The sequence below is a fragment of the Salvelinus namaycush genome, unplaced genomic scaffold (assembly GCF_016432855.1).
Source record: "Salvelinus namaycush isolate Seneca unplaced genomic scaffold, SaNama_1.0 Scaffold752, whole genome shotgun sequence".
Classification (NCBI taxonomy): domain Eukaryota; kingdom Metazoa; phylum Chordata; class Actinopteri; order Salmoniformes; family Salmonidae; genus Salvelinus; species Salvelinus namaycush.
The window spans coordinates 52,199-65,407 of NW_024061478.1; the positions used below are offsets into that span (position 1 = coordinate 52,199).

The following is a 13,209-nucleotide window of genomic DNA, read 5'->3' on the forward strand; positions in this document are numbered from 1 at the left end:
AGCTGTCGTTATAGACGACTAATAACTCCGGCTTTGATTTTATTTGATAAATTTGACAATATCATCGTAAAGTATGTTTTTTCAATATAGTTTTATTAGATTATTGAAATTTATTGGGACGTTAGGCGTGTTGCGTTGTGTGCCTTTGTTCAGGAAGGAGAGCTTCGCGCTACTTTGCTAGCTTTCCGTGCTAATTGACTGGAGAAGAGGACATTCTAAAACCAAACAACGATTGTTCTGGACAAAGGACCCCTTGTACAACATTCTGAGGGAAGATCATCAAAAGTAGGACCCATTTTATGATGCTATTTCATATATCTGTCGAACATGTGAAATAGTAGTTTGCGCCCAGATTTTGGGCACGCTCTCGCTATAACTAAGCTGGATGTCGTAATGAAGTTATTTTTAGAATTCTAACACGGCGATTGCATTAAGAACTAGTGTATCTATCATTTCCTATACAACATGTATTTTCTAGTAACGTTTATGAATAGTGAATAGTTATTTGGTCAAAATAGTTGAGTGTCATAAAAATATCCGCACATTCTGGGAAAAAGATGCTACGTTAGCACAATGTATAACCACTGATTTCAGCTCTAAATATGCACATTTTCGAACAAAACATAAGTGTATGTATAACCTGATGTTATAGGACTGTCATCTGATGAAGGTTTATGAAGGTTAGTGAAAATTAATATCTTTTGCTGGTTTATTCGCTATCGCTAACGTGCCTATTGCTATCGCTAACGTTCCTTGATGAATGAATGCGGTAGTGTGGTAGGCTATTGTAGTAAGCTAACATAATGCTATATTGTGTTTTCGCTGTAAAACACTTAAAAAATCGGAAATATTGGCTGGATTCACAAGATGTTTGTCTTTAATTTGCTGTACACCATCGATTTTTCAGAAATGTTTTATGATGAGTATTTAGGTATTTGACGTTGGTGTCTGTAATTACTCTGGCTGCTTCGGTCCTATTTGTGACGGTAGCTGTGATGGTAGCTGCAATGTAAAACTGATTTATACCTCAAATATGCACATTTTTCGAACAAAACATAGATTTATTGTATAACATGTTATACGACTGTCATCTGATGAAGTTGTTTCTTGGTTAGTTTGGTTGGTTCTTGGTTAGTTAGGTTGGCTTTGTGCATGCTACCTGTGCTGTGAAAAATGTCTGTCCTTTTTTGTATTTGGTGGTGAGCTAACATAAATATATGTGGTGTTTTCGCTGTAAAACATTTTAAAAATCGGACATGTTGACTGGATTCACAAGATGTGTATCTTTCATTTGCTGTATTGGACTTGTTAATGTGTGAAAGTTAAATATGTCTCAAAAATATTTTTAGAATTTCGCGCTCTGCCTTTTCAGTGGAATGTGGGAGGAGTTCCGCTAGCGGAACCCCGGTGCCAGACAGGTTAACCTCTGCAGCAGAGGTACCTCTGGGTCTTCCATTCCTGTGGCGGTCCTCATGATAGTCAGTTTCATCATAGCGCTTGATGGTTTTTGCGACTGCACTTGAAGAAACTTTAAAAGTTCTTGACATTTTCCGGATTGACTGCACTTCATGTCTTAAAACTTCTTACGGCTGAAATCCCGTTGACGGGATCGATTTGACAGCAGCCAGTGAAATTGCAGGTCGCCAAATTCAAACAACAGAAATCTCATAATTAAAATTCCTCAAACATACACGTATTATACACCATTTTAAAGATAAACTTGTTGGTAATCCCACCACAGTGTCCGATTTCAAAAAGGCTTTACGACGAAAGCATACCATGCGATTATGTTAGGTCAGTAACTAGTCACAAAAAACACAGCCATTTTTCCAGCCAAAGAGAGGAGTCACAAAAAGCAGAAATAGAGATAAAATTAATCACTAACCTTTGATGATCTTCATCAGATGGCACTCATAGGACTTCATGTTACACAATACATGTATGTTTTGTTTCGATAAAGTTCTTATTTATATCCAAAAATCTCAGTTTACATTGACGCATTATGTTCAGTAATGTTTTGCTTCCAAAACATCCGGTGATTTTGCAGAGAGCCACATCAATTTACAGAAATACTCATCATAAATGTTGATGAAAATACAAGTGTTATGCATGGAATTAAAGATATACTTCTCCTTAATGCAACTGCTCTGTCAGATTTCAAAAAAGCTTTACAGCGAAAGCACACCATGGAATAATCTGAGTACAGCGCTCAGCCACCAAAACAAGCCATACAGATACCCGCCATGTTGTGGAGTCAACAGAAGTCAGAAATAGCATTATCAATATTCACTTACCTTTGATGATCTTCATCGGAATGCATTCCCAGGAATCCCAGTTCCACAATAAATGTTTGTTTTGTTCGATAAAGTCCATCATTTATGTCCAAATACCTCCTTTTTGTTTGCGCGTTTAGTTCACAAATCCAAATTCACAAGGCGCAAGCACTTAGTCCAGACGAAAAGTCAAGACAGTTCCATTACAGTTCGTAGAAACATGTCAAATGATGTATAGAATCAATCTTTAGGATGTTTTTACCATAAATCTTCAATAATATTCCAACCGGACAATTCCTTTGTCTTTAGAAATGAAAGGGAACGCAGCTCGCTCTCATGGCCGCACGCGTGACTTAGCTCATGGCATTCTGCCAGACCCCTTAGTCAAACAGCTCTTATTCGCTCCCCCTTCACAGTAGAAGCCTGAAACAAGATTCTAAAGACTGTTGACATCTAGTGGAAGCCGCAGGAAGTGTAATCGGACCAAATTTACACTGTATCTTGGATAGGCATATACTTGAAAATCTACAAACCTCAGATTTCCCACTTCCGGTTTGGATTTTTTCTCAGGTTTTTGCCTGCCATATGAGTTTTGTTATACTCACAGACATCATTCAAACAGTTTTAGAAACTTCAGAGTGTTTTCTATCCAAATCTACTAATAATATGCATATCCTAGCTTCTGGGCCTGAGTAGCAGGCAGTTTACTCTGGGCACGCTTTTCATCCGAACGTGAAAATAGCGCCCCAAGCCATAAGAAGTTAAAGTAATGATGGACTGGCATTTCTCTTTGCTTATTTGAGCTGTTCTTGCCGTAACATGGCCATGGTCTTTTACCAAATAGCGTAAAACACCGTTCTCAACGTCAACAGTGAAGAGGTGACTCCGGATGCTGGCATTCTAGGCAGAGTTGCAAAGATAAAGGCATATCTCAGACTGACCAATAAAAAGAAAATATTAAGATGGGCAAAAGAACACAGACACTGGACAGAGGAACTCTGTCTATAAGGCCAGCATCCCGGAGTCGCCTCTTCACTGTTGACGTTGAGACTGGTGTTTGCGGATACTATTTTTTTTAAAGCTGCCAGTTGAGGACTTTTGAGGCGTCTGTTTCTCAAACTAGACACTCTAATGTACTTGTCCTCTTGCTCAATTGTGCACCGTGGCCTCCCACTCCTCTCAGTTTGCGCTGTTCCGTGAAGGGAGTAGTACGCCTTCGTTGTACCAGATCTTCAGTTTCTTGGCAAATTCTTGCATGGAATAGCCTTCATTTCTCAGAACAAGAATAGACTGGCGAGTTTCAGAAGAAAGTTCTTTGTTTCTGGCCATTTTGAGCCTGTAATCAAACCCACAAATGCTGACGCTCCAGATACTCAACTAGTCTAAAGAAGGCCAGTTTTATTGCTTCTTTAATCAGGACAATAGTTTTCATCTGTGCTAACATAATTGCAAAAAGGTTTTCTAATGATCAATTAGCCTTTTAAAAATGATAAACTTGGATTAGCTAACACAACGTGCCATTGGAACACAGGAGTGATGGTTGCTGATAATGGGCCTCTGTACGCCTATATAGATATTCCATAAAAAATCTGCCGTTTCCAGCTACAACAGTCATTTACAACATTAACAATGTCTACACTGTATTTCTGACCAGTTTGATGTTTTTTTAATGGACCAAAAATTTGCCTTTCTTTCAAAAACAAGGACATTTCTAAGTGACCCCAAAATGTTGAACGGTAGTGTATATGTACAGTACCAGTCAAATGTTTGGACACATCTACTCATTCATGGATTTTTCTTTATTTTTACTATTTTCTACATAATTATCTATCCTGATTATCTATCCTCACCTTACTCCTGCCTTTATGTAGATATCTACGTCAAGTACCTGGTACCCCTGCACAGTGATATGGTGCTGGTACCGGAACGTCCTGTATATAGCTTTATTATTGTGTATTTTAGTCCTCTTGTGTTTATTTATTTATTTTAATATTTTTTTTAAAACTCTGCATCGTTGGGAAGGGGTCGTAACTAATCATTTCACGGTAATGTCTACACCCGTTGTATGCGGTGCATGTGACATACTGTATAACATTTTATTTGATAAATATTCCGTCAAACCTCCCTGTATTCTGAAGAGCTCAATATCGCCTATTAGTCATTTTCTTCCACAAAGGTTTATAGGACAGATAGCCTGTCTTCTTTACTAGGTCGGAGAAGTGGGACAATCCCTAAAAAATGAGGATGACTGGTGATTATTTTGGTGCACCTACATGTCCAGTTTTAATTGAAGTCCTTATAATCATTTATGTTGTATTTTTGATTGTATTGGACCCCAAATGGCTGAATACCAGATAGGCTAAACATGTTTGACTACCATAAAAGTATGTATGCTACTCTGCTGTGAGTGTGTAAACAGCATATTGACATAACAGTCAGGGTTTGAGGCATGAGGTAATTATTTGGAAATTCATGATGACTTACTGTGATAACGTGACTGAAAAACTGACAGAGAAGAGAGAGCAAGAGAAAACAGAAACCTCTTCTTGAGAAGCCCCTCCCCTTCACCAGTGTTCACCCCTCCCCTCTGTACCCTGGGGGAATCCCAGTCCTCCACTAACATGTGTGCAGGTGTCAGCTGTGACAGCAGAGCAGTTCAGGGACCATAGGGAGGGAGGAGACCGCAAACTTTACAGCCCATCCTCCCTCCCTTCCTCCCTCCACCCACCCATCCATCCTTCCAGAGCTGGGCTGGGCTCCCTGTTGTCTAGCTAGCTAACTAAGGCTCCAAGCGTCCATCCTGCTGCACTCTTCTAATCCTCGATCCTAATCCTCTATAGTCTTTGGTCATTAGCTAACAGGCCATGGCAGTGTATTCTATGGTCTAACCCTGGACATGTGTCTATTTGATGGATATGTGCATTTAGCAGCTAACTCAGATACATTACCCCCTAGTCTTGTGGCTCTATGGAAACCGGAGTTATTCCCAGTGATAGAAGGTAGCTAGTTTCAGTTTCAACTTTTAAGTTGTAATGTAACATGCAGAAGTACAGTGAAATGCCTTTCTTTCTCTAAACCCAACAATGGAGTAATCAATATCAAATTAGTACTAAAAATAATATAAGGTAGAACAAAAACACGAGATATAAAAATATGAAATAAGAAGAACACGATGAAGTAAGCAAGCATACTATATAAATGGTCAGTTCCAGTAGCATATTTACAATGTGCAGGGATACTGCAGTGATGGAGGTAGATATGTATAGGGGTAAGGTGACTTCGCATCGGGATACAGTGCCTTCAGAAAGTATTCATAACGCTTTACTTATTTCACATTTTGTTGTATTACAGCCTGAATTAAAAATTGATTCCATTTTTTCTCTCACCCATCTACACACAATACCCCATAATGACAAAGTGACAACGTGTTTTTTGAAATTTTGCAAATGTATATAAAAAGAAATACAGAAATATCGAATTTACGTAAGTATTGACACCCCTGAGTCAATTCATGTTAGAATCACCTTTGGCAGCGTCTTTCTGGGTAAGTTTCTAATGGCTTTGCACACCTGGATTGTACAATATTTGCACATTATTCAAGCTCTGTCAATTTGGTTGTTGATCATTGATAGACAGGAACATTCAATGTCATTTGGTAAGCAACTTGCTGGACTTGTGTTTGAGGTTATTGTCCTGCTGAAAGGTGAATTTGTCTCCCAGTGTCTGTTGGAAAGCAGATTGAACCAGGTTTCCCTCTAGGATTCAGCATGTGCTTAGCTCTATTCCCTTCATTTTTATCCTAAAAGAAACTCCCTAGTCCTTGCCTATGACAGGCATACCCATAACATGATGCAGCCACCACCATGCTTGAAAATATGGAGAGTGGTACTCAGTAATGTGTTGTTTTGGATTTGCCCCAAATATAATGCTTTTGTATTCAGGACATAAAGTTAATTTCTTTGCCATTATCTTTGCAGTTTTACTTTAGTGCCTTATTGCAAACAGGATGCATGTTTTGGAATATTTGTATTCTGTACAGGCTTCCTTCTTTTCACTCTGTCAATGACGTTAGTATTGTGGAGTATCTACAATTTTGTTGATACTTCCTCAGTTTTCTGCTATCACAGCCATTAAACTCTGTAATTGTTTTAAAATCACCACTGGCCTCATGGGGAAGTCTCTGAGTGGTTTTCTTTTTTTTTCCTTTCTCTCTGGCAACTGAGTTAGGAAGAACACCTGTATCTTTGTAGTCCAAAGTGTAATAATAACTAAGTGTAATAACTTCACCATGCTCAAAGGGATATTCAATGTCTGCTTCTTTTATTTTTACCCATCTACCAATAGCTGCCCTTCTTTGCGAGTCGTTGGAAAACCCCCCTTGTCTTTGTGGTTGAATCTGTGTTTGAAATTCACTCCTCGACTGATGGACCTTACAGATAATTGTACAGTATGTGTGGGGTACAGAGGCAGTCATTCAGAAATGATGTTAAACACTATTGCACTTATTTTGTCTTGCCATGACAAAGTGGTTGAATACTTATTGAGTCAAGACATTTCAGCTTTTCATATTTGACAAATGTATAAGAATTTGGAAAAACATAATTCCACATTATTGGCTATAGTGTGACAAAAAAAATCTAAATTGTATCCATTTTAAATTCAGGCTGTAACACAACAAAATGTGGAGAAAGTCAAGGGGTGTGAATACTTTATGAATGCACTATATATACTAACAGAGTGGCAGCTAACGATAAAATGTGTGTCTACGGTGAGATAGACATGAAATAAGTAGCTTCATACATGGTAATGAAAGGTAATTAACAGACATGTAAGTGATACGCGTATGCTTCCTCTTCCTTTTGTAGTGCATTTAACAACATGGTGTCATTTCCTTCTTGAGTGCACATCTAGCAACATCCTTAACAATACTTTTCTGTCAATCTATGGCTTACAAAAATGGCACAGTATAGACAAAAAAAGTAGAGATAAATAAATAAATAGGGGTTTAAAATGTAGAGGTCTGAGCAACGATTAGTGGGTATTGTATTTCTTTCTAAGAGCATAACACATTCTGGAAGCAGTTCTTAGAGCATATTGCATTCTGAGAGCAGTTCTTAGAGCATATCTCATTCCGAGAGCAGTTCTTAGAGCATATTGCATTCTGAGAGCAGTTCTGAGAGCATATCTCATTCTGAGAGCAGTTCTAAGAGCATATCTCATTCTGAGAGCAGTTCTTAGAGCATATTGCATTCTGAGAGCAGTTCTTAGAGCATATCTCAATCTGAGAGGAATTCTTAGAGCATATCTCAATCTGAGAGCAGTTCTTAGAGCATATCGCATTCTGAGAGCAGTTCTGAGAGCATGTCGTATTTTGAGAGCAGTTCTGAGAGGATATTGCATTCTGAGAGCAGTTCTTAGAGCATATCTCATTCTGAGAGCAGTTCTTAGAGCATATCTCATTCTGAGAGCAGTTCTTAGAGCATATCTCATTCTGAGAGCAGTTCTTAGAGCATGTCGTATTTTGAGCGCAGTTCTGAGAGGATATTGCATTCTGAGAGCAGTTCTTAGAGGATATTGCATTCTGAGAGCAGTTCTTAGAGCATACCGCATTCTGAGAGCAGTTCTTAGAGCATATCTCATTCTGAGAGCAGTTCTTAGAGCATGTCGTATTTTGAGAGCAGTTCTGAGAGGATATTGCATTCTGAGAGCAGTTCTTAGAGGATATTGCATTCTGAGAGCAGTTCTTAGAGCATACCGCATTCTGAGAGCAGTTCTGAGAGGATATTGCATTCTGAGAGCAGTTCTTAGAGCATATCTCATTCTGAGAGCAGTTCTGAGAGGATATTGCATTCTGAGAGCAGTTCTTAGAGGATATTGCATTCTGAGAGCAGTTCTTAGAGGATATTGCATTCTGAGAGCAGTTCTTAGAGGATATCGCATTCTGAGAGCAGTTCTGAGAGGATATCTCATTCTGAGAGCAGTTCTGAGAGCTCAACGCATTCTGAGAGCAGTTCTGAGAGCATATCTCATTCTGAGAGCAGTTCTTAGAGCATATTGCATTCTGAGAGCAGTTCTTAGAGCATATCGCATTCTGAGAGCAGTTCTGAGAGCATATCTCATTCTGAGAGCAGTTCTTAGAGCATATTGCATTCTGAGAGCAGTTCTTAGAGCATACCGCATTCTGAGAGCAGTTCTGAGAGGATATTGCATTCTGAGAGCAGTTCTTAGAGCATATTGCATTCTGAGAGCATATCTCATTCTGAGAGCAGTTCTTAGAGGATATTGCATTCTGAGAGCAGTTCTTAGAGGATATTGCATTCTGAGAGCAGTTCTTAGAGGATATTGCATTCTGAGAGCAGTTCTTAGAGGATATTGCATTCTGAGAGTAGTTCATCCCTTTTCTGGTATTAGGTTCAGTTATGTCTTGTGTTCTTTGAAGCATATCATTCCAAATAGCTTTTTTGTTCCATTCAGTTGTGAATGCTTGAAGCATACCGCTTCAAGCATTCATATAAACTGAAACTAGCTACTCGATTGAAGACAATGTAAAAATGTATCCTGTTTGACAGTGATTCTGACTTTGTCTAGAGATATGAGAGAGGCTGAGCTCTGGTGACCTCATCTGGCTATACGAGAGAGATGATGACTGAGCTCTTGGTGACATGACATGTCTGTCTTTCTGTGTCTCTGGGAGAATCTCAGTTGGTTTTTGTCATTGTTGTTTTGTTTATTGTTTATTTCACTTGCTTTGGCAATGTAAACACATTTCCCATGCCAATAAAGCCCCTTTTGAATTGAAATGAGAGTGAGAGAGGGAGATGTGGAGAGAGGGGGGGTACACAGAGACCCAGAAAGACAGAGGGAGAATCTCAATTGCATACTCCTCACGTCCTCTCTCCTTCTCAAAGCCATTGGATGAGAAAGCCAGAGGTCCCTCCCCTCTGTCCTTCTCTTCCAATGAGTTTTGAGGAGGCGAGGAGAGAGGACGTGAGGAGTATGCAATTGAGATTCTCCTTCTGTCTTTCTGGGTCTCTGTGTACCCCCCCTCTCTCCACATCTCCCTCTCTCACTCTCATTTCAATTCAAAAGGGGCTTTATTGGCATGGGAAATGTGTTTACATTGCCAAAGCAAGTGAAATAAACAATAAACAAAACAACAATGACAAAAACCAACAAAGAGACTTAAACAAAAGAAAGACAAAAACAATCAAACATTAACAGTAAACATTATACACAAAAAGTTTTCTCTTTCTCTGTCTCTCTTTCTCTCTCTGTTTCTTGTCTTAAACCCATTTCAAGCGAGTCCCATTTAATTTCAAAATGTCTAATATCACCTCTGTTTCTCTCTCTGTGTTTAGCTAATGCCCCAAAATTGAAGCGGTTGAGGAACCTGATGGTGGATGAGGGGAGCAGGCTCACGGTCAAGTGTGAGGCTACAGGAAACCCCAGCCCTACCTACAAATGGTTCAAAGATGGCAGTGAGCTCAAGAAAAGCAGAGAGGTCAAAATAAAGTCCAGCCAGTGAGTCCATCTACAATCCCTTGAAGCTCCTAATATATTTAGCATGTGGTAGTATTAGCAAAACAGACAAATGTCAAAAGTCACTGCATGGCAGAAATTTCTCCTTCAGTAGTTTTCTCCTAATGCTTTTAGCAGCTGACCCAAAGGATGAAAAGCATTTCCGAAAGTGAAACATCAACACAGAGACACATTATTTATGAGAGTATGCCAGGGATTTATGAGCAAATTCCTTCATTAGTGAAATAACAGAAAGTATACTTTGCAGCGTAGAAGTGTTTAGCGACTAGGTGGCCTTTTAAATTAAAGTTGGTTACTGGGTCGATGAATAGGATGGGCCCTAGATTCCTCAGTGTTCCATATTGCAAATCTTTACCTTCCTGTGAATTCTTACCTGCTGAAATTACAAACTGCATCAAAATCGACTCTGACTAACTGGCTTCTATCCCGCTCTAATCTGGTTTGTATGGCAACTCCCTGTTTTTGTTGCTAGGCTACAGTAGGTTCTTCTACCCCTGTTGTGTTGTCGTCCTCTGTCCCCAGACACTTGTTGTGTTTCCATGTCATTTTGGTTCCCCTGGGTCAACTGTTTGTGTCTGTCACAGGAAGAACTCCAGGGTCCAGATCAGCAGAGCCAAGCTGGAGGATTCTGGGAATTACACGTGTGTGGCAGAGAACCTTCTGGGGAACTCCAACTCCACGAGCACTGTTCATGTCCAAAGCAGTGAGTACTGAGCCATGGCCTGTCTGTCAGAGAAAAGGGAATACTGGCATGATGCAGAGTGTATGGCTGGAGCATGTATGAGCAAAGAGATGGCGTGTTGGATATTGTCAAGATCACGGCCCGCCCGCCCATTAGGCAGGATTAGGTGGCCGCCAATTGCGACAGATTGATGAGGATGGCATTTTCTGTGCTAAACTGACCAAGACGCACCTGCAACAACACATAAAACCTCACATAATTCTGCCCAAAAACAATGACAATTTCTCTCAACCAGTGGCATATGGGTTTTTTAGGTGAGCTCTGTAATCTCTTGAATCTCTTCTCCTCATTCTTCCCAACAGCGGTGTAACTGTCTTCTCTGTCTTGTGGCAGAATGAGTGATTTGCTGCACAGGGGAAGTGTGTGTGTGTGTGTGTGTGTGTGTGTGTGTGTGTGTGTGTGTGTGTGTGTGTGTGTGTGTGTGTGTGTGTGTGTGTGTGTGTGTGTGTGTGTGTGTGTGTGTGTGTGTGTGTGTGTGTGTGTGTGTGTGTGTGTCTTGCTCTGGAGGGGAGGTAAGGCAGGCGGCGTGACAGGGCGTATCAGGGTGGTATGTCCACAGGCTCACCCAGACGATATCAATAAAGAAATGGCAGCAAATATGATGAAGGGAGGTAAACCGACAGTATTTTGCTGTGTTTAGCCAACAATTAGGCAGGAAGCTTGATATGAACAGAGTTGGCAAAAAAAACGTAAATACCTGAATGAATGAATGAAGAATGAAGAATGAAGAATGAAGAATGAAGAATGCAGAATGAAGAATGAAGAATGAAGAATGCAGAATGCAGAATGCAGAATGCAGAATGAAGAATGCAGAATGCAGAATGAAGAATGCAGAATGAAGAAGGAAGAATGAAGAATGCAGAATGAAGAATGCAGAATGAAGAATGAAGAATGCAGAATGAAGAATGCAGAATGAAGAATGCAGAATGAAGAATGAAGAATGCAGAATGCAGAATGAAGAATGCAGAATGAAGAATGCAGAATGAAGAATGAAGAATGAAGAATGCAGAATGCAGAATGAAGAATGAACAATGCAGAATGAAGAATGAATGAATGAATGAATGAATTAATGCAGAATGCAGAATGAAGAATGAATGAATGCAGAATGAAGAATGAATGAATGCGGAATGCAGAATGCAGAATGAAGAATGAAGAATGAAGAATGAATGAATGCAAAATGAAGAATGCAGAAAGAAGAATGTCTGAATGCAGAATGAAGAATGAAGAATGAAGAATGAAGAAGGAATTAATGCAGAATGAAGAATGAATGAATGCAGAATGAAGAACGAAGAATGAATTAATGCAGAATGCAGAATGAAGAATGCAGAAAGAAGAATGAAGAATGCAGAATGAAGAATGAAGAATGCAGAATGAAGAATGAAGAATGCAGAATGAAGAATGAAGAAGAAAGAAGAAAGAATGAAGAATGAAGAATGCAGAATGCAGAATGCAGAATGAAGAATGCAGAATGCAGAATGCAGAATGCAGAATGCAGAATGAAGAATGCAGAATGAAGAATGAAGAATGAGGAATGAAGAAGAAAGAAGAAAGAAGAAAGAATGAAGAATGCAGAATGCAGAATGCAGAATGCAGAATGCAGAATGCAGAATGCAGAATGAAGAATGCAGAATGAAGAATGAAGAATGAAGAATGAGGAATGAAGAATGAAGAATGCAGAATGCAGAATGCAGAGTGCAGAATGCATTGTATTGAATGTGTGTGATAAGATATAGCCCTTCTGTAGTGTTCTGTTTTCCTGGGTCGTCTTTTCCTGGGTCATCTTTTCCTGTAATAATAGGATTTATTTATATATTTTTGCAGGTACAATATGCGTTGTTGTTGATGTGAACAGAGGGAATATGATTGATTTGAGAAGCTGCCTGGGTTGCTATTCATCCTAAGGTCATGAGAGAAATGGCTACTCTGGTGAAAGGCTGCAGTGGTGTATGCCTGCCTGCTGCAGTGTGTTGCTATAGCATTATGTAGCCGCAGTATTATCTGTGTATGTGTGCCTGCTAGGGAGAGAGAGAAAGAGTGAAGGAGGCAGCAAAAGCTAGAGAGTGAGAGAGTGACTGAGAGAAAGCAAGGTAGATGGAGGAAGGGAGTGAGTGAGGGAAAGGGGGAGCGAGAGAGAGAGTGTAGAGCGAGAGAGAGAGAGAGTGTAAAGGGAGAGAGAGTAATGGGAGAGAGAGAGAGAGAGAGAGAGAGAGAGAGAGAGAGAGAGAGAGAGATGAGGAGGAGGAGACCCAGCTGCTTTGCAGAGGAGACTGTTTCACACCCATTTTAGAACGCAGTCAAAGTTTGCAGGCTTTGTCCAGAGGCAGCCAGTAACACAGGGTTTCTCTCACCATTACCACTAGTAGCATTATGTCACATCTCTTCCTGAACCTACACCCTCACCGTGTCACCTCACTCCAGACACACACACACATTCATACAAGCTTTTTCAGATAATTGTCTACAGTAATTGGGATTGTTAGTAATGTTGGCCGTCACTCCGGTTTTGCTCTCCCATAAAGGTTGAACAAGGGTGAACACAGAGAGGGAGGCGAAGTGTGTTGGTGTGTGTGTGTGCGTGTGTGTGTGTGTGTGCGTGTGTGTGTGTGTGTGTGTGTGTGTGTGTGTGTGTGTGTGTGTGTGTGTGTGTGTGTGTGT

The 13,209-nt window shown here is 40.0% G+C and overlaps 1 protein-coding gene across 1 annotated transcript in view; it reads left to right on the plus strand.

Annotated features, from left to right (window-relative positions):
- The first annotated feature begins 8,935 nt into the window (after positions 1-8,935).
- Positions 8,936-13,209, plus strand: part of LOC120042714 (pro-neuregulin-2, membrane-bound isoform-like) — a 56,819-nt gene continuing 52,545 nt past the window's right edge. The window contains exons 1-3 of the mRNA XM_038987516.1: positions 8,936-8,942; positions 9,632-9,794; positions 10,397-10,515. Coding sequence (XP_038843444.1) covers positions 8,936-8,942; positions 9,632-9,794; positions 10,397-10,515 — 289 coding nt within the window. The remainder of the gene's footprint in view (positions 8,943-9,631; positions 9,795-10,396; positions 10,516-13,209) is intronic.